Source organism: Panthera uncia (assembly GCF_023721935.1).
Source record: "Panthera uncia isolate 11264 chromosome B2 unlocalized genomic scaffold, Puncia_PCG_1.0 HiC_scaffold_24, whole genome shotgun sequence".
NCBI classification, from domain to species: domain Eukaryota; kingdom Metazoa; phylum Chordata; class Mammalia; order Carnivora; family Felidae; genus Panthera; species Panthera uncia.
The window spans coordinates 422,647-445,392 of NW_026057580.1; the positions used below are offsets into that span (position 1 = coordinate 422,647).

The window sequence follows — 22,746 nt, forward strand, 5'->3', positions numbered from 1 at the left end:
ACACACACACACACACACACACACACACACACACACACACACACACACAGATAAAAGTCTCCTAGCTCCCAAGGTCCCCCTTGCAAAGGCAGTCTCTGTTAGTTTTCCTGCATATTCTTCTAGAGATGGTGCATGTGTATATACTACATACATATATGCATATACACACACATATATACATTTATACTATATGGGTTAGATGTTACTAAGTAGATAGAAGTATGCACATATTTAATTACATCTATCTTTCCCCCTCAAAAGACGGCATATTATAAACACTGTTCCGCACTTGTTTTTTCACTTCATATATTTTAGAGATTGTCCCATATCAGTTCATATAAATTCCCTCATTCTTTTTTTTTTGTCTAATTTTTTAATGTTTATTTTTTAAAGAGACAGAGAGACAGCAAGCAGGGGAGGGGCATAAGGAGAGGGAGACACAGAATATGAAGCAGGCTCCAGGCTCTGAGCTGTCAGCACAGAGCCAACGTGGGGCTCAAACTCACGGACTGTGAGATCATGACCTGAGCCGAAGCTGGAGGCTTAACTGACCTGAGCCACCCAGGCGATCCCCCCTCATTCCTTATATCTATCATTAGGTATTCTTTTCTATCATACTTTATTTAACCAGGCAGGCCCTCACCAGTGAGACATGAGACATTAGGGCTTTTTCTAGTCCTATGCTATTTATTACAAAAGATGTTGCAACAAATATCAACTGTGTACCACTGGAAGGATGTATGAATAGTATAATTTCTTAGAAGTGGATTACTGGGTTAAAGTGTATGTACATTATAAATTTTGACTGATACCAACAAATTGTTTCCACAAAGAAGCTCACCAATTTATATGTCCATCTACAGTGTGTACATTTCCTCTCATGCCTTCAATAACACAACTTCAAACATTAAAAAAAAATTTTTATTTTCTTAAAAAAAATATTTTTGAGAGACACAGAGTGTGAGTGGGGGAGGGGCAGAGAGAGAGGGAGACACAGATCCAAAGCAGGCTCCAGGCTCTGAGCTGTCAGCAGAGAGCCCGATGTGGGGCTCGAACTCATGGAGTGTGAGATCATGACCTGAGCTGAAGTCGGACACTTAACCGACTGAGCCACCCAGGTGCCCCAGTAAGTAGTTTTAAATAAAAATAAAGGCAGACAGAGAGAGAGAATCCCAAGCAGGCTTCGCGATGTCCATGTAGAGCTGGATGAGGGGCTCGAACTCCTGAACTGTGAGATCATGACCTAAGCTGAGATCGAGTCGGATGCTTCACCGACTGAGCCACCCAGGTGCTCCCAGAAGATCTAGTATTATTTGAATGCCTCATTATTACTCTTCCACAATGGATCATACTTTTCTAGACTAACTAGGTTCAAGTTATTATTGGTGCTGGGGGACTATATAACTAGGTCTCTCATTAAGCATTTAACAATGTAGAAAGTTGCACCAAAAAGTAGGACAAAAAAGTACAGAAGACAGAAGTCTAAGAATATAGTAAAGTTGTGTTCTCAATGTAAAGGTTAAGTTCTGAGGTCATCAGATAAAGAGAAAATCTATAAAGTTAAATATTCCTTTGAAAAACTCAAAAGTCATCATCACGTTGCCAAGAGTTAGGGTCTAAGAACCTCAAAAGTCAACAAGATTAACTTCTGTTCAGTTTCCTACACAGTAAAGACAAAAGTCCAGCTTGAAAAAGAGAAGGTACTGATAGGTTAAGATAAAAGGATATTCTTTGTTGGTTTTTTGTTTGCTCCATTAGGGGATTTGGGAACACTTAAATTTCACTGACTTACAAAAACTCTGTAGAGCTTGCTGGTAAGATTTATAACCAAAAATTGATGGAAGTTTGGTAGAGACAATTTAATATTCATGGAGTGTGTATCTCACCAACAAAGGCATTTATTTAGCATTTTCAGTTTCAGATGAATGTTAAAAAGAGTTTATCCAGCGCAAAATTTTGGATTGGATTCTAACTGTCGTGGGTGCCAAATTAAAAAAAATCAATTAAGGCAGCTAGCCCATTAGTACTGTCCCATTAAAATAGGGGAGTTATGGGGCACCTGGGTGGCTCAGTTGGTTAAGTGTCCGACTTTGGCTCAGGTCATGATCTTGTGGTTCATGGGTTTGAACCCCGTGTTGGCTCTGTGCTGACAGCTCGGAGCCTGGAGCCTGGAGCCTGGAGCCTGCTATGGATTCTGTGTCTCCCTCTCTCTCTCTCTGTGCCTCCCCTGCTTGTGCTCTCGCTGTCTCTCAAAGATAAATAAACATTAAAAGAAAAATTTAACAGATGAAACAAAATGGGAGTTATTCAGGCATTTCTATTTCTAAAAAGAAAACTTCAGAAAGCATATTTTCCAAGGTTCCAACAGAAAAGAAGGACAAATAGTTGGTGCTTGGCTTTATCACCTCATGCCTAGATTGTTGCTAACCTTTCAAGGTAATTTTTAACATTAAATATCTAACATTATTATACAGTTCCAGTACTGCTTACCACTCACCCTAAAACACTGCTTGATTTTTATATGCCTACAATTCACTTTGCTTTAAAATATATTACTGCTACTTACCTTAACTACAGTTTTATTCATTTTATGTAGTTTATATTCAATTTTGTGTTGTAAGGCTCATTACATATCTAACAGCATATTCAAAATGGGCCAACATTCCCCCTAAGACTCTGAAAAACTTTACTGAATAATAATGGCCCGTGCACACACTTTTAATTAAACTAAATATGATAGAGCATACAGGGGTAATGCTGACTATAAATCAGGGTACATTTGATCAAAACAAGTTAGAACAAGTAAGATAGTCTTGTCACTTGAATTAGTACTGGCTCTTGAGCAAACTATTTAAAAATGAAGACTGAATTTTCAGTTAACCCAAAAGACCAATAAATGGGATTCTATCACTCATATGAAACATTTCACTAATATCTAGGGCAAGTGGTTTTTAAGCAGGGATATGCATATGAATTACTAATGGTGCTTTTTCAAGAAACTATTACATGCATTCTTCCAGTCATGATGGGATAAGCTTGAGGCGGACCAACACTTCCACCAAGAACAACCAGAAAAGATCAACTAGAATAAAAAGTCTGAAATCATTAGAGACCCCCTGAGGCCACAAGGGTTCAAGGGGATAAAACCTTCGAGAAGGGGAGTGGCACAGGGAGATGAGCCAACATCCTGCAGCTGCTTTTCCCTCAGCATCTCCCTCTTCTGGGAGTGTGGCAAAATGGGACTGAAGATCCCAGGAAAGAGTCTGCCAGAGCTGCTAATAATGGGGAGAAGACCCTGAGATTTTAGCTGTCCCATGGTGTGAGGAGCCCAGGATTCTAGCAAGAACACAAGGGTGGGAATGGAGTCCAACTTTCTTCCAGTTTTCCCCTTAAGACATTTGCAAAATTCTGAAGCTGTGCAGGACAGAAGTCTAAGGGCAGAAAGTCTAGAAGGGCAAAGGAGTGATGTGGCAGCCTCAGCAAGCTGAGGAAACAAAACTTGAGTTCAGGAGCCTAGAGAGGGGAGGAACTCTAGTGAGCACTCCAGGCTCTAAAGTGGGAGCCCTCCCAGGGCAACGTTGCGGGATGAGGATGGACCAGAAGACAGAGTCTTGCCAAAACAACCTGGAGTCACGGCAATCCCGCAGTGGACTGATGGGCCTCACTCTATCTGCCTCACAGTAAGGGGACTATTCTTGGGAGGAAGATATTACACAGAGTCATAAGATTTTCTAATGAAAACCATCCTGTCGGAAGGCAATGAGAAAGAGAATGGGGCAGAAACCATATGTGAATGACTACAAAATTTCCCAAACCGAGAAAGCCACCGGCCTAGAGATACAGTATCTACAAACTCCAATATCTATAAATATAAAGAAAACCAAACCTACATAAATCATAGCAAGACTGCTGAAACCTAAGACAAAATGCCAATAAAAAGTTATTAAGCATTCCAAATGACTAAAAAAACCAAAAGGGGTAAAATACTACAAAAAAATTAAATCGGAATAGAATACAAATGATCTAGATAATGACATTATAAGACCATGACACAGCTAAGATTTACATGTTCAGAAAATTGAGGAAAAAATGGAGGATTCTACCAGAAAACTGGAATCTTAAAAAAAAAAAAAAAGAGTGGATTTTTGCTTCAGGAATCAGGCAAGAGAGAGTAGATGTACTTTTCTCTAGTCCTCCCACTAAGTACACCATGTCCAAAATTCTGGACATCATATGCAAAAGACCACCACAAGATTCAGAATGGTGGCCAGAAGAAGGCAGACTGGCTAGGGACCTCAGAGACCCCAAGAAAAGACACAGCAGAGAGATCTAAGAAGCTGGCAACCTGAAAATGCCGATGGGCACAGGCTTTTTTGAAAAAGCCCCAATAAAAGCCTGCTCTGTCAGCCACAGGCAAGAAGTAACTCAGCAGGACAGAAAACTTTCCAACAATAACCCCTCCACTCTACCCAACCACTACGGAAAAAACTGTAGCTCTATCCCCATCTACACCAGCAAAGGCTGAATGGTGAAGTCCAGACTTCCACTCTTCAGGGGCTGAAATACGGTACCTGCTTGCAATATCAGGGGTGCACGTCCTAACTTCAAGGGCAGTGCTACTGAAAGCTACTCCGTGGACCAGTGGCCTGCCAACTGCTTGCTGCCAGTTGTGACAAGAAGGCAAATCAACTACTTGTAACAGTTTAATTTAGCTGACATTTGTTTCTCACAGCAGGAGTTTTGCTGAGAGCAACAGTGTGTTGGTTCACATTCTGGTCCAAACCTTTTATCCTGTCATTACTGACACTTTGAGTAAAACTGCTGTTGAGTCACCCTTAAGAGAATACTAAGTGAATGTACAACTAACAAGTTAATAGGGGGGAAAAGAAATAACAATTATTTAATCTAAAAGAAGGTAAGAGAGAAGGGGAAAACACAAAACAGGTGGGTTCAAACAGGAAAAAAAAAAAAAACACAAGATGGCAAATACAAAGCCAAATACACCAGTAATTACATTAAATGGGCAGTAACCTGCTTACATCATTAGGAGTGATGTAATTTGTTGGATAAACAACAAATCCGAAATACATGCTTTTAAAAAATGATACAAGTTTAATTTAAGGGCACATAAAACTTAAAAATGTAACAATGGAGAAGACATACAATACAAACACTAACCAAAAAAAAAAAGGAGTTGTTGCTATAATATTAGATAAATTACTCCAAGGAAACAAAATTTGAAAGTTTTGGAGCGCCTGGGTGGCTCAGTTGGTTAAGCGTCCGACTTCACCTCAGGTCATGATCTCATGGTTTGTGAGTTCAAGCCCCATGTCGGGCTCTGTGCTGAGAGCTCAGAGCCTGGAGCCTGCTTCAGATTCTGTGTCTCCCTCTCTCTCTCTATCTCTGCCCCTCCACTGCTCACACTCTGTCTCTCTCTCTCTCTCTCTCTCTCTCTCTCTCAAAAATAAATAAACATTAAAAAAAACCAAAACAAAAAACAAAAAGAGAAAGACAAATCCAACAATCACTGTGGGAGACTTATAGCCCATCTTATAGATGCTTCAATAGTTGACGGAACAAACAGACAGAAAATTAGTATGTATATAAAAGATTTACAAAAAGGAAAAAAACAAAACAAAAAAAGATTTACACAATGAAAATGAACACACTTGACCTAAGTGACATATAGAAACACTGCACCCAATGATAAAGGAGAATATACATTATTTTCAAGTCCACATTGGACATTTACCAAAAATGAAAAAATTCTGGGCCACAAAGCTACACTCAACAGAGGACTGAAATCAGAGCATGTTCTCTGATCACAGTGAAATTAAGCTAGAATTCATAACAAAATAATTAGAAAATGCCCAAGTGTTTTAAAATTTAGCAATATATTTCTAAGACATTTAATCACGAAGAAAAAATGGGTCAAGAAAGAGATCACTAAGGAACTCAGTGAAGTTTTTGAACTGTATAATAAAAATAGGACATAACAAAACTATGAAATACAGCTTACATTGTGCTTAGATAGAAACTTAAGCCTTGTATCAGCAAAGAAAGGCTGAAAGTCAATGACTTAAACATCTATCTCAAGAAATTACAGAAAGAATGGCAGTCTACCATGTGGTGAATAAAAGCAGGAATCTTTCTCATTCTTAATCTCAGGGGGAAAGCTTTTAATACCATTAAGTACAATGTTTGCTTTAGGTTTCTGTTTTTTGTTTTGTTCTTAGGTACTCTATTAAAAGTTTTCTCTCATTCCTACTTTGCTATGAGGTATTTTTGTTTTAAATTATGAATGAATGTTGAATTTTTATGAATTCTGGGAAAGCATTTGATACAATTTTTTTCTTTTCATGTTAATAATGCCAGCTGATTTCCCCCCCAAATGCTATACTGCTCTTGCATTAAGGAAAAAGACCAAATGGGGTTGTGATGTATTATCCTTTTTCTATAATGCTTGATTTGATTTATGCAACATCATATGTGAGAGAGATTAGACGGTAATTTCCTTCTTTTTTAATTTTTTTTTTTAATTTTTGAGAGAGAGAGAGCGAGCAGGGGAGGGGCAGAGAGACAGGGAGACACAGAATCTGAAGCAGGCTCCAGGCTCGAGCCCAAGTGGGGCTCAAACTCATGAACTGGAACCGTGAGATCATGACCTGAGCTGAAGTCAGATGCTCAACCGACTGAGCCAGTCAGGTGCCCCAGTAATTTTCTTTTCTTGTAATGAATGCCCTGTTGAGTTTTGGTATCAAGATTACAGAAAACTCAATTAAACTGGCCAGTATATTCTCCTTCTCTGTTTTCTGGAAAAATTTATGTAAGACCAGTGTTATTTCTTTCTCAAACGTTTGGAAGAATTCTCCAGTGTAGCCATTTGGGCCCGGAGACTTCTTTGTGAGAAAATTTTTATTATAACTAAAGATTCTGTTTCTTGTTTCTCTTTTAATAACCTGTGGATTTTCTTAGGAATCTGTTCATTTCATCCAAATTTCCAAATATATTAATTTAAGTTGGTCCCAATATTGCCTTCTTTTCTCCTTAATATCTGTAAAAATCTGTTTTTTTTTTTTAATCGGTGATTTTTTTGTAGTCCTTTTTAAAATTAAATTTTTTGGGGCGCCTGGGTGGCTCAGTCGGTTAAGCGTCCGACTTCAGCTCAGGTCACGATCTCGCGGCCCATGAGTTCAAGCCCCACGTCGGGCTCTGGGCTGATGGCTCAGAGCCTGGATCCTGCTTCCGATTCTGTGTCTCCCTCTCTCTCTGCCCCTCCCCCATTCATGCTCTGTCTCTCTCTGTCCCAAAAATAAATAAACGTAAAAAATAAAAAAAAAAATTAAATTAAATTTTTCTACTTTTCCTATTAGACTTTCTAGAAATCTATTCCTTTTCTTTGGTCTTTTTTTTTTTTTTTAACGTTTATTTTTGAGACAGAGAGAGAGCATGAACGGGGGAGGGTTAGAGAGAGGGAGACACAGAATCCGAAGCAGGCTCCAGACTCTGAGCTGTCAGCACAGAGCCCAACGTGGAGCTCGAACTCACGGACCGTGAGATCATGACCTGAGCTGAAGTCGGACGCTCAAGCAACTGAGCCACTCAGGCGCCCTTCTTTGGTCTTTTCAAAGAACCAACTTTTCTGGTTGTATTGATTTTTCTCATGTATATTTGCTTTGTTTTATTAATTTCTGCTCTTTATTATTTGCCTTCTTCTACTTTCTTCAGGCAAAAGACCTAAGCTCTTGCAATGGTCTTACCCACTGCATCTTCACCCCTATCCCTAAACTCAGTGAGGTCACTGACCATTCATTTATCTAGCAACTCTGGCCTGTTTGGGGTTCCTTCTTCCAAAATGCCAAGTGCACATTCATCTCAGATGAATTCATCTTCCACCAGTTAGTCACACGACTCATCTCCCACTTCCTTCAGTTTCCTGTTCAAAAACCACTTCTCTGAGCGGCCTTCTGATATGTATAAAATATGAGCACCCCCCCCCCCCCCCCCGCACTGTCACTCTCGATCCCCTTAACCTGTTTTTCTACTTCATAGCACTTACCAACGCTTGATTTATAAACAGTATGCAAATGTTTGTGTATCTGTTTCTTCTCAGCCTATAAATTCCGTGGTAACAGGGACTTTTGTCTGCTTTGTTTACTGCAATGCTTACCTCCAGGGCCCAAAACAGTACCTACTCAATAAAGGTGCTAAATAAATGAGCTCTGAGTAAATGAACACATACACTATTTTTTTCTAGCGTTTCTAAGTAAAGGAATCACACAAGAAGTAAAAATTAAAAGTTGAAATAGTAGAAGGAACAAAAATTACTTGTAGATTATTAGAAATCCCAAAGAATCAGCACAAAATGTTAGAAGAAATGTTAATAAGAGGGCCAGATACAAGATGAATCTACAAATATCAGTACTTTTTCTACATACAAGCCATAGCCAAATTAAAAATGTGTATGACCTAACAAGAGAACAATAAATCTTGTACTAAGAGCATAAAATAAAACCTCACACATGAGGACAAATTATGTTCCTGGATGGAGATATTTAATATTGCAAAGATATCAGCTCTTCGCAAAGAATCTATAAATACAATACCTTTCCAATCAAAATCCTAATGTGTCTTTCTTTTTCGGGGCGGCGGGGGAGGGAAGAATTGACAAACTGATTTTAGTTCATCTTTAATACTAAAGGATTTAGCTCTAGAAGATATAAAAATAGAATATTAAGCTAAAATTATTAAAACTGGGTTCTGACATGGAAATAGACAAAAAGATCAACGGAGGAAACATCTGGATACACATGGGATTATCTCAGGGGCTTCTCAAACATCCCTGACTAAAATGAAAGCATCACTCTTTCTCTTCATAAATCCTACTCATTCTCCAACCCCCCCTGTGCAAGTGGCACAACACTTATTGGGCTGCAAGTTACAAACCTGGGAATCATCTTTACACTTTCCCTTGAATCTAACAACCAATCACCAACTGACCCCTCAAACCCAAGTCTGGCTGGTCCTATAGATTTTACTACCTAAATCTCTCTCACCACTCATATCTGCTGCCACGATCCCAGCTCAAGTTGCCACCAACTCTGGTCTGGATCATTGCATCAGGTTCTAATGAGGTTCCCCACACTCGCTTTTGCCCCCCTGTCAATTTGTTCTCCAAATTACAAACAGCATGATCTTTTAAAAAATCACAAACGTGATGATGTAAATGTTACCACTTAAAACTCTTCACTGCCTTCCCATAGTCTTCAAATAAAAACCAAAATCTTTAATTTGGCCTATAATATCTCATTAGTGGATAAACAGACTTCAGATAGCTTCAACTGTACTAAATGAACATAAAGGTAATTTTGGGGGAAAAATGCTCATTAAAGACAAATAAACAAAAAAAACTGGAAAAGGTACCTGTTTAGAACCACACAGTACTCTTAATTCTATACGATCTGGCACCCACCACCTTCATTTCTGGTCACATTTTTTTCCATGTTCAAGAATCTTCAACTGTGCTGGCTTTCCTTCTGTTTCCTGTATAGGAACTTTCCTACCTCACCAGACTTTCTCAAGTGCTGGTCCCTTTAAATGAACTTTCCTTCATGACTCCACATAAAGGTGCCTTACCTATAGAATCTGTCTCTGAACTTTGGGAAAAGGTCAGATCTATTATTCTCTCTCAAAACAACCAAATTATGTTTTAAAATTTTATTTATTTTTTAATGTTTATTTTTATTTTTTGAGAGAGAGCGAGTGGGGGAGGGGTAAGGAAAGAGGGGGACAGGATCCAAAACGGGTTCTGCACTGACAGCAGTGAGCCTACACAGGGCTTGAACTCGTGAACTGTGAGCTCACGATCTGAGCCACACAGGCACCCCAAAACAACCAAATTCTTGAGTTTTCATTATAATTTTAATTAATGAATTCTGTGAGTCTTTCCCATTATTTTAAGTTCCATGAGGCCAAGGACAGCATCAGTTTTTGTTCACTATGGTGTTCCCAAAGCCTAGAACTGTGCCTGATAAATCATGGATGCTCAATACATTTTTGTTAAGTAAATGAAATATGAATTTTAATTTCTGTATAGCACTAAAACATAGTGATGCCTTCCTGAGCAACTAGTGAAACTTAGTACAAGACCACCCACAGTCATTGTAATTCAGTTGCCTTAGCTATCCTTTCCCTTATGGGGATGGGGGAGGGAGCTTCTCAAAATGTGAGTTTGTATACAATATGCTGTTTCTAATGGATGCATGTGTTAAACCACTCAGTTTAATTTTTAACTCATCAGTTCAAAACCTCAGGGAAGTAGTATGAGAAAGTAGAGAGATTAAGCTTAAATGATTTCTTCTCTTTAGATTACATACTGAAGGATATGTTCTAAAATGGGTGAAGGTGCCTAACGTCCTATCATCCACTAATAAAATATTATTCTATTCAGGAATATACAGATCTTCATTCTCTATTATTTTAAGGCTTTACTTCTGTCAATGGAAAACAAGAAAGTTCTTCTTAATCTTTTCGTACTTACAAGTGAAGGAACCGTGAATATCTGAACCGAGAGGTCTGCGATTGAAAACTCTCTGTCGTGGTCATCTGTCACATAATCACTCTGCAAACGCTCATAGTTCTATTAAGAAGGCAAAAAAAGGCAAGGAGTGCCAGCTATCAGTTACAAAGAAAAGGCAAGCACTACTCACCAGAGTAGGTGCAGTGAAGAACTGGACAGACAGAGCAGTCACGGACACTGCTCGCTCGTGATCATCCTCCATAAAATCTCTCTGCAACTGCTGGTAATTCTAAACAACAAGGGGGAGATTCACCTCTAATCCACATTGACCAAATGTTTAAGGATTATAATGAAAAGTCAGTGCTGGAGGAATCAATTAAGATAACACTGCTATGAGAATGATAACTGAAATGACTTCTACCAATTAAATTTTGTATAAATACCGGTTCACTATACAATCTTCTCACACACAATGGAAATTTATGAGCTCAAATAGGAGCAATAGCTTCTAAAATGCTGGGATGTTATTGCATACTGGCAGGGCTAAACCACAGCAGCGTTACATGGTCTCTGATGAAACCAGACTTTTCTTTCTTATGGATGTATATCAGAATCACCTGATGGCTCTTTCAAAGGACACATGCTTAGACACCATTCTTGGTGAATCTGCTTTTCAGCAAGTTTAAGAATGATACACAAATATATATATATATATATATATATATATATATATATATATTTTTTTTTTTTTTTTTTTTTTTTTTTTTTTTTGAAAGAGCTCCCCAAATGATCCTCATATGCTTCCTTAAGAATTCCTAATTCAGGTGAAAACAAAAAAACAAGCACATACTATGGAAAGGGAGAACATACTTCAACAATATCAACAACCAAGAGTTGACGGTTCTTCTTTTTTTTTAAGTTTTATTTATTTTAAGTAATCTCCACACCCAACATAGGGCTCCAGCACATGACCCTGAGATAGTCACATGCTCTTCTGATTGAGCCAGCCAGGAACTCCAAGAATTCATGATTCTTAAAATCACATCCATATATCCATGCCATTTCAGCTAAGATGATCTTTTCCTTATACAAATCTCAATGAGAATAATACCATAATTCGCCACGGCATAAGTTTAAATTCTTCATTTATCATTTTAGATCATACACATTTCACAGTTGGATATTTGTATTATCGCGGCAGGTGATGAACAAGAAAAGTCTTACAGCTAGAATTTTACTCTATTGATAAAAGATAAAAAGATCACTTACAAAGTTTCTTAGGATTTAAAATCAACAAGCAACATATTATTATTAGTTGCTAATATTACAAAGCCTGGATATAATCACAGGTTATATTTATTCCATATATAACCTATTTTGTTAAATTTCAACACTGAGAAACTACTTACCTTTGCAAATCGAACAGCAAACAGTTTCTTATACTTCAAATCCATAAGTAGACTGCTCATGAACAACTGATGATACACACTCCTAGCACCTTTTATGAAAAGAGCAGATGTAAAATAAGGATATATCAAACAAACCAAAAATTACATTTCCAAAGTATTTATGTGAACAATTGTTTTTTAAGTCTCAAGGGCAAAACTGTACATGTTATTCAGTATAAAATATTTGCAATCTACTTTTTTTTTAAATGTTTATTTATTAATTGGGGGGGACAGAGCAGAGAGAGACAGAGAGAGAGAGAGAATCCCAAGCAGGCTCTGTGCTATCAATACAGCGCCCGGCACAGGGCTTTATCTCATGAACCATGAGATCATGACCTGAGCTGAAATCCAGAGTTAGATGTTCAACTGACTGAGCCACCCAGGCACCCTGCAATCTGCTTCTCAAAAAATTGGTTTTTCTAAAAATGGTTTTTTTTTTTTTTTTTAAATTTTTTTTTTCCAATGTTTTTTATTTATTTTTTTGGGACAGAGAGAGACAGAGCATGAACGGGGGAGGGTCAGAGAGAGAGGGAGACACAGAATCGGAAACAGGCTCCAGGCTCCGAGCCATCAGCCCAGAGCCTGACGCGGGGCTCGAACTCACGGACCGTGAGATCGTGACCTGGCTGAAGTCGGACGCTTAACCGACTGCGCCACCCAGGCGCCCCTAAAAATGGTTTTCTAACAAAATATAAAGGTTATTTAATTTAGGTCTTGGACTCCAAAATCTGTTTTTGTTTCTTCCAGAGAACAAGACTACATGTACTTATTCTAAAAACTGTAAGTATATTTATTAAATACCTTCCCAAATGAAAAAAAAAAGTTTCCCAATTACCTATTTAAGGTTCCCCTATACCTTGAAAGTAGTTAAAAGATTACCTTTCCACAATTTGGAATCATTAAGCATCAATCTATCCACCAGAGAAGAGTTTTCACCATCTGGCCCTTCTTGTAAACCGACTTGACATAAAATTCGGCGAAGTCCATCTAAAACAGGAAGAAAAGTAGTCATGAAATAGTAACTTTAAGTATTAAAATAAAATGACATTTTAATAGAAATGTTCTAACGAATCTATAGAATTTTACATGTTTACTAAAGGTCAAATTTATTCAGAAAAGGTAAATATATTAACTATTTTATTAACATTTTCACAAAAAGGAGGAAAATTCTAAATCCTGCATTATATACCAATTCTTATTCGAGAATACCAAAATATAAGTCTATCAGAAAGTCAACGATCTCTTATGTTGTAAACAATTTAAATACTGTTCTTTAAGGACCTATGCTAATTAAACCAGATTATAGCAAAACTGTTACATCCCATGATAACTGAAGGTAGGTGTAATATAGAATTGTGCTACCATTAAAAAAAAAATGTATAGCCTCTGTACTATATCTGAGTCCATTTATTAGTGTTCTGCAAAATGCTTCCATTCATTAAACAAATGTTCCCTGTGTACCTATGTGTACCTACTATGAAGAGGTCCTGGAAGACAAATTGCTACATCTTCTAAATGCTGAACTTAAAAAAAAAAAAAAAAGTTCTTCAAATATGAATATAAGCATTAACATATAGCCAAAACTTCAATAACCTTTTTGTTTCATACTTTATAATTAAAATTACTGTTTTTAGTCTTCTAGAAGCATGCAAAATAATCAGGTAAAAATGGAGTAATTTTAAAATTTAGTTCCAAAAGTCACTGAATAGAAATTTGTTACAAGGCTAAAAAGAAACACTTACATAAATATTAAATAAAAGATAAAGTCTTTAAATTATTTCAAGTAAATATCTCAAAAAATTTCTTGGCAGAAAATTGCTTCCATGATACTACTATTCATTATTACTGTAGCACAGAATTTGGCACACAGGTATCCAATAGGAAACACCAAAACTCAAATATACGAGGATAACAAAAATAACTGGAGAGACATTTATTTAAAAGGCAAGCAAACATGGTCTCCTAAATTTCCACACCTCAATATTTTCAACTGTCAGTTCACAATGTGGCAATGTTCTTTTAAGATAAATATTTTAGAAATTCTCTTTATAATAAACCTCAGAATGTCATTTATCCAAACCACCTCTCTTGCCTGAAAAACAGTATGACAAACAGCTTAGATGTATTCCTGTTTTTCTCTTTTGTGTTATATTTTATACGCCAAACTTGTACTTTTGGCATTAGACATGAGAGTTCTTTGTTCTGTTACCACCACGTTAGAAAGATGATTTAATTTGTGGACTGTGGAAAGACAAAGACAGTAAATACAAATCAGTAACTTCAAATTTGCAAGTGTTCAGAGCTGCAAATTATTAGTAACCAAAATCTGGAGGAGTCAAAACAAAAATTTCAACATTAGTGTTGTATCCTCTAAACTGGTAATCATTTAGGTTTTATTTACACTTGTATTCTCCAGCTTGCTCAGTGGAACAGAGTTCCACAGAATGTTGTTTAAAAAAAAAAGTTCTTGTATCAAGTCTGTGAGATTTAGATTTCATTAGCGGACTAATGTCATTTACCACTGTTTAATCCAATATTTCCTGCATTTATTTGAGGACAGAATCCTTTGTATGCATATAAAAAATCCTGTGGATCAAAATATGGGAAATGTGGGTTTTTCTGTGCATAAAGATATTCTGAGATGGTATTTTAAAATGTGAAATTAAAGCAAGAAATTATTTCACTTGATTTTTTTTTCCCAAAATAGTTTTTTTGAACCTACCTGAATATCCAATAATACTTCCCAGCCAAGACAAAAGTTTCAAACCAAAATTCTGATGTGCCACAATAGACGAATGCATAACTTGAACTTTGAGTGGCTTTGTCTGTCTACTGGTATTTCTCTTAAAAAGAAATGGTAGAATGAAAAAACAAACTTAAAAAGGCTATCTTATAGAAAAAAGCTAATATTTTTATTTAATGTAACTACACTCTCATCATTATAGGAGAATTTTTCATGTATGTGTGTAAGAAAAATACCATTTGGCTTGCCTTACTCAGATCCTAATTTTCTAGAAAGAATCTTAGGATTCTTACAACAAAGTAAGAAGTTACAGCTTATGAGTAACCTGAATCTTTGGTCCTATATTTGAAAATCTGCCCCACCATTAGAATTTATTTAAAAGCTTACATTTGTTTTAGGTCTTTAATTTCTTAAATGCAATTACACGTTTATTTAAATAATTTGCTTTACTGCACAGAAGTGATGTTATTGATACTTCAAAAAAAAAACAAAACTACAATTTCCAACGTAACTGTTTCTCAGTGTACAGTTCAGAAGTGTTAAGTACATTCACACTGTAGAGTAACCAATCCCCAGAACTCTCTTCATCTTGCAAAACCCAAACTCTATACCTACCAAACTCTAGAGGTATCATATAAACAGAATCATGCAATATTTATCTTTTTGTGACTGGCTTATTTCTCTAAGCATAACGTCCTCAAGGTTCATCCAGGTTGTATGTAGCATGTGTCAGAATCTTCTTCCTTTTTAAGGCTGAATGATATTCTATTGTATGTATATAGATTTTATTTTATCCATTCACCCATCAATAGACACTTGCGTTGCTTCTATCATTTGTCTACTGTGAATGATAATGCTGTTATGAACATAGCTGTGCAAATGTCTCTGAGGCTCTGCTTTCCATTCTTTTGTGTATATATCAGAAGTAAAACTGCTGGATCATATGGTAATTCTATTTTTTTTTAAAGGAACCACCATACAGTTTTCCATAGTGGCTGTACCATTTTACATTCCCACCGGCAGTGTGCACAAGGGTTGTAATTCGTCCATATCCCTACCAACACTTGCGATGTTGTGCTATTGTTTTTGTTTATAACGGCAATCCTAACGGGTTTCAGGTGGTATCTCATCATGGTTTTTATTTGCATTTCCCTAACGATTAGTAATGTTGAGCATGTTTCCGTATGTTTATTGGTAATTTATATACTTTCTTTGAAGAAATGTCTATTTAAGTCTAACACAATTTTTAATTTTTATTCCCCATTCTCATTTTTTTGTTTGGAGCATCCTTCTACCCCAACTTCATTCCATCCCCATAACCCACATTAAGACAGTACATCTGGAGAAACGGGAACCCTCTTGCACTGTTGGTGGGAATGCAAACTGGTGCAGCCACTCTGGAAAACAGTGTGGAGTTTCCTTAAAAAATTAAAAATAGATCTACCCTATGACCCAACAATAGCACTGCTAGGAATTTACCCAAGGGATACAGGGGTGCTGATGCATAGGGGCACTTGTACCCCAATGTTTATAGCAGCACTCTCAACAATAGCCAAATTATGGGAAGTGTCTAAATGTCCATCAACTGATGAATGGGTAAAGAAATTGTGGTTTATATACACAATGGAATACTACTTGGCAATGAGAAAGAATGAAATCTGGCCTTTTGTAGCAACGTGGATGGAACTGGAGAGTGTTATGCTAAGTGAAATAAGTCATACAGAGAAAGACAGATACCATATGTTTTCACTCTTATGTGGATCCTGAGAAACTTAAAAGAAGACCGTGGGGGAGGGGAAGTAAAAAAAAAAAAAGTTAGAGAGGGAGGGAGTCAAACCATAAGAGACTCTTAAAAACTGAGAACAATCTGAGGGTTAATGGGGGGTGGGAGGGAGGCAAGGGTGGGTGATGGGTATTGAGGAGGGCACCTGTTGTGATAAGCACTGGGTATTGTATGGAAACCAATTTGACAATAAATTTCATATTAAAAAAAAAGACAGTACATCTTTGCCTATTTTCTCTATCTCTATATATTATGTATGTATACATTTATAAAGATTTTTATTTGATTTATAAAAATGGGATACTATATATACTCTTGTGCATCTTTGCATTAACTGATTTTTTTTTTTGTTAATGACTCATGATATTCTGTGGTGTGGATTTATTCAAACATCCTCTAGAGAAGGGCATTCATATTCCCTTTGTTTCAGTCTTCTGTTGACTCCAAAAAAAAGCAGTACTGAACATCTTTGTACACACACTTCTAGTGCTTACATTTCTATGGGATAAATTCCTAGGAAAGGTAACTTTCATAGATGCTACTAGATTATTTTCTTAAAATGCTGTAGCAATTTAGTTTTACACAAGTATTCCTATTCTCTGCATCTCTGTCAGTAAGATATTTTATAACTCTAATTTCTCCATCCTGATGAGTATGAAATCTCCTTGTCATTTTACTGATTACTAACAAATGAGTCTCTTCATATACACTGACCGCCTAGATTTTCTCTCCTGTGACTGCCTTTTCATATCCTATGTCCAATTTTCTATTTTGTTCCTACTCGATAATCTATGAGTGCTCTGTTTATCCTAAACATTAAATGAAAAAAATTGGTAAAGGGTACGAATAGGAAATTCAAAGAAAACATAAATAAACATGAAGTAAGGTACTCAATAATTAAGGCAATGCAAACTTAATTGATGAGATGCCATTCATACACATTAAATTGGCAAAAGTTAAAAAATCTGACAACATACAGTTTTGACAAAGCTGTGGAGAAATGGGAACTCTCTATACACTGTTGGTGGGAATGTATATTAGTACCACTGTTTTGGAGACTAACTTGGCAAAATCTAATAAAGATGAAAATGCTGATATCCTAACAACTCAGAAATTCCATTTCTTGGTATATACCCTACAGAAACCTTTGCATCTATGCAAGAAGGAGACAAAACAATGTCCATAAAAGGACTGTTAATGATGGGGGCAGGGGGGAATTATCCTAACTGTCCATCAGCAGGAGAACGGAAAAAGTATGGTAAAGTTATCAATGGAACACTTCACAGGTACATGCATCAACACACATAAATGTAGAACCAACACTGAAATGAAAAGTTGCAGTATAATACATCCAGTATGAAGCTTGTTATATAATATTTAAAGGCCTCCAAATCAATACATATAATGTTGACAGATTTAATAAATGGAAGTATAGAGGCACACACAAGAATGAACAAATGAATTAATGAAAGTACTTATCCCTAGGGTAGGAGAAAAGGGAGCAAGATTAAAGGAATAATACTGGGTACTCTGTATTATTTTATTTACATAAAGTATGAGGAAATGTTGTATAATGTGGGCATACAGGTGTTTACTGTGTCATTTCTGTTTTTATCTGTATATTTAAAATATTTCACATTACACAAAATTATTTTTTAAAAGGACATTTACATAAAATGCATTTACATGAAATAGTTTAAAATAATTCTTACTTTTTAAAAATAAATATAAACATGGGAAATAGTTTTCTTTTAGAGAAATAATACACTAAGTGCTATTATATATGCAGCATACCTTGCTATAAGTTACCAAGAAACAACTTCCCTTGAATTCTAATCTTGGTGCTAAAGGCCAGTTTAAGTCCTAAAAAGTAACGTGACACCCTATCAAAAACAAAACAACAATGAAACACTTTCTAAGATGTCTCTGATAGAGAAATAGGAAGGCAGAAAATATATCTCATGTAAACATTCATTTTCTATATTAATCTTACACAGCTTAAAAAAACTAGATAAAGCAATAATACAATGTTCGAGAAAATATTAAATATGACTTTTGGTTGATGCTGGCTTTACCTTCATGAAAGCAGAAAAATGCGTTTGTAAATGACAAAATACAGAACTAGTTTTAAATAAAAAAAATAATACTGTGGGCATGTTTCTAAATTACTTACCACAATTACTGATTTTGCTTGTTCACAATGCTGGAAATCTCCATATCGAACAGACCTACGTCCCTGGTAAATGAAAAAATTTTAAATTAACATGTAAAAATATTATATTCAGTAGTAAAACTGTTCAACCAGTAAACAAATAAACATATTTATGCATATAACAGTTCTGGCCAATTTTAGTATTTATAACATTCATTCTATTCAATGATGAAAAGTAAATTAAAATATTTTCCTTCAAAACCATCCTAATATTTTCAAGCCATTAATAAGTATAGTTCCTTAAACAATACGGCATTTATTCTTCTAGGCTGCTATACTTTCTATTTTCATAACTGACTATTTCTAATCACTGGGTAGAATGAGGACAACTGTATCTACATTTCCTCCTAAACTTTCTATGGAATAACAGATTACAGTAATACCCAGTATGTATTTGGGCCAATATTAAAATGAAATAAAAAAAAATAGACTAGACATATATACCTCTAACTCAATATTCCCAGAATAATTTATCTGTAATGAAAGTTCAATTTATTATCTGACATCAATATAATGAAATTACTTACATCTCGATCTACTGTAGTTGCAAAGCCAATGGCTTCTTTTTGTGTACAGTTAACAGCTTTCTGAAGGGTATAAATAACTTGTTCATAGGTATGCACCTCATCATTAAACAGCATGCAATAGTAGGTATCACTCTTCTCTCTGTGACATAAAACATTAATTATATATTATCTAATTGCATATTCTCTAGCTCCAGGCTGATTTAGTAAGAGCATACTTTGCTCTAGGGAATGTGCTAGGTACTGGGCACATATCTATGGCAAAGTCATCCGCGGTCCCCATGCTCTATGACATTACCATCTGATGGGGAAGATATATATTAGACATGTAATTCTAACTGAACTAGCTTTTATCAAGAAGAACAGAATGCTGCAGTTGGACAAAACAGGTCTGGGACTTCAGAGAAGAACTGCCACAGAAGTCATCTGACGCCTAAAGTCAGAATTGGCTATCAGTGGTTCTCAACTAGAGGCAATTCTCTGTCCCCCACAGAGGACTATTTGGCAATGTCTGGAGACGTTTTTTGTTGTCATGACCAGGGCACGAATGTCACTGGCATCTAGTGTATAAGGGCCAGGGATGCTGCTAAATATTCTACAATCCACTGGGCACCTGATGGGCTCAGTTGGAAGAGCATGTGACTCTTGACCTCAGGGTTGTGAGTTCGAGCCCCATGCTGGGGGTAGAGATTACTAAAAAAATAAATTAATAAAACAAAAAAATTCTACAATGCACTGGACAGCCCTTATAACAAAGAACTAATCTGGTCCTAAATGCCAACAGTTGAGAAACCTGGGCTAGAGGAGGGTGAATGCAAAGGTCCTGAGGTGGCAAAGGGAAGTATTAGGAACTGGAACACAGGGAGGGAGAAGATTAGGTTGGAGAGAGGCAGAAATCTTGAAGACCTTACAATGGAAATTGATATTGCCATTCTAAGGGCATTGAAGGATTTAAAATAGGAGATATAGTCAGATTTGCCTTAAAGTTCACTGTGCTACAGTGTGAATGAATCTTAAGGGACAAGAATAGATATGGCAGTTCAGTTAGGGAGGCCATGTTGCTGAATGATTAATTAATCTGGACTAGGATAGTAGTAATAGAGAGGAACAGAAGTAGAATGTTTTTTTTTTTAACATTTATTTATTTTTGAGACAGAGAGAGACAGAGCATGAACAGGGGAGGGTCAGAGAGAGAGGGAGACACAGAATCTGAAGCAGGCTCCAGGCTCTGAGCTGTCAGCACAGAGCCCCACACGGGGCTCGAACTCACGGACTGTGAGATCATGACCTTAGCCGAAGTCAGACGCTTAACCGACTAAGCCACCCAGGCAGGCCAGAAGTAGAATGGTTTGATGGAGGGAGAACCAGCAGGACTTGAAATCTAAATGGGTATAGGTGATTCAGGTTTCTGGGTAGTTTACTAACATGGGAAAACATTATAAAAGAAGCAAGTTAGATTCTTTTCCCTTATATATTGGTAGCCTTGAACCTACAATGGAACAAAAAGGTAAAAACAAAACTCTTCTGAGGTGCCTGGGTGGCTCAGTCGGTTAAGTGTCTGACTTCGGCTCAGGTCATGATCTCACAGGTCATTGAGTTCAAGCCTTGCATCAGGCTCTGTGCTGACAGCTCAGAGCCTGGAGCCTGCTTCAGATTTTGTGTCTCCCTCTCTTTCTGCCCCTCCTCTGCTCTCACTGTGTCTATCTTTCTCAAAAATAAATAAACATTAAAAAAAATTAAAAAACAAAACTCTTCTATGCTCTAGGGTCTAAATTTGGGCTTTCGATCAATGGCTCCCAACTTGAAGTACAGGCACATCTTGTTTTATTGTGCTTTACAAATACTGTGGGGTTTTGTTTATTTGTTTTTACAAATTGAAGGTTTGTGGCAACCCTATGTTGAGCAAGCCTATCAATGCCATCTTTCTAACAGCATTTGCTCATGTCCCGTCTCTACATCACATTTTGGTAATTCTTACAATATTTCAAACTTTTTTTTAATCATTACTATATTTCTTATGGCGATTTGTGATCACTGATCTTTGATGTTACTATCCTAATTGTTTTGGGGCACTCGGAATCATATTCACATAAGATTGCAAACTGAATTGATAAATGTTGTGTGTGTTCTTACTGCTCCACCCACCAGCTGTTTCCCCGTCTGTCTTCCTCTCCTGGGGCCTCCCTGTTCCCTGAGACACAATATTGAAAGTAGGCCAATTAATAACCCTATAATGGCCTCTAAGTGTTCAAGTGAAAAAAGAGTCAGTTGATGTGGCGAACTTTATTGCAGTGGTCTGGACCCAACCTACAAAACCCACAAGGTACACCTGTATGGGAAGACAAGTTCCTGAGGTACCATTTTCAACATTTCCAAAAAGATACAGCTAACACCTTACTTTTAAAAAAAAAAAACAACCCACAACCTAATTATCTAGAATACTACTGAAAAGCAAAACAGAAACCACCAATGTTCATCAGACCCTCACTTCAACTTGTAATCAACCTTAAATATGAATACAATTCCAACAATCTCGGTTAGATTTAAAGAGACTGTTGCTTGAGGCAAGCACATCACATGGAAAAGGAAGCCCTTAAAACAGCTATGGCTGAATCCAGCTCTCTGGTCACATGTTCGCAACCTCCTCAATAATCTAAGTACAAATGGTAAAAATATTGGAGTTACCAGTTTTATCACACGAAGAACAGAAAACTGCCTGTGCCTGAAACCAGGGGCAGAGCCCTGACATGGCTTAACTAAACCAATCAATTAACAGGGAGAAACCTCTACCAACTAAGTGGATCACACATATTTAAAAGCTATAAAATAAAAGAGTTCTGTGGGAAAGTAATTATTAAAAAAGAAAAGATTATGCTCTATCCTTCTATCCTTGCTCCAACTCAATTTGAGGAATTAGAATCAAAATGGTTAAAACTGAGTTTGAGCAAATACGAATATGAAGAATAAATGTGTCACACTTACACCATCTCTAAATCTGCTGGCAGTTCACTTTCTTTTTCCCAGGTTAGTATCTCGACTGCATATCGAAACATAATAGCAAAAATGTTGTAGGTTCTTGCTATCACATCTTCTGATAAATGCACAAGAGGATCCTGAAAGAACAGAAAAAAAAAAAAAAAAAAAAAAAAAAACGCAACCATCTTAAATGCACATTAATTCTCATCTTCCCTTACCTCAAAATACTAATGTAAACAGCCGGCTGATCTTCCAGCTTCGGCTTCTCCTCAGTTTGAGCCTGTACGTTACATCCTACCAAATCCAGTTTCCTAAAACACTTTGTTCATAATGATCCCAATTACTGAATCAAAAATGTTCAATGGCACCCCAATGCCTAATGCATAAATCTAAACATTTTAGAATGGCATTCCAAGATCTTTAAAACTTAACATCAAACCATCTTTATAGCTTCGTATCCTCCTAATCCCAATTTCCAGAATAAACAAAGGAATGTTATCCAAGGGCAGACCAGCAATATTTAGTTTTACAGGTATGAAGG

General features: G+C 36.7%; 1 protein-coding gene across 11 annotated transcripts in view; it reads right to left on the reverse strand.

Moving 5' to 3' along the window:
• The window catches only part of UBR2 (ubiquitin protein ligase E3 component n-recognin 2), a 123,854-nt gene that overhangs the window by 53,776 nt on the left and 47,332 nt on the right, over nucleotides 1–22,746 (reverse strand). For 10 of the 11 annotated variants that reach the window (XM_049653247.1, XM_049653245.1, XM_049653249.1 and 7 more), the window contains 7 exons: nucleotides 22,212–22,342; nucleotides 19,233–19,371; nucleotides 18,667–18,729; nucleotides 14,690–14,810; nucleotides 12,847–12,954; nucleotides 11,929–12,017; nucleotides 10,541–10,639 (listed from right to left, as the gene is read on the reverse strand). In XM_049653247.1, coding sequence (XP_049509204.1) covers nucleotides 10,541–10,639; nucleotides 11,929–12,017; nucleotides 12,847–12,954; nucleotides 14,690–14,810; nucleotides 18,667–18,729; nucleotides 19,233–19,371; nucleotides 22,212–22,342 — 750 coding nt within the window. Of the gene's footprint in view, nucleotides 1–10,540; nucleotides 10,640–10,709; nucleotides 10,809–11,928; nucleotides 12,018–12,846; nucleotides 12,955–14,689; nucleotides 14,811–18,666; nucleotides 18,730–19,232; nucleotides 19,372–22,211; nucleotides 22,343–22,746 lie in introns of all 11 variants that reach the window. The other variant, XM_049653246.1, reaches the window with a different exon arrangement.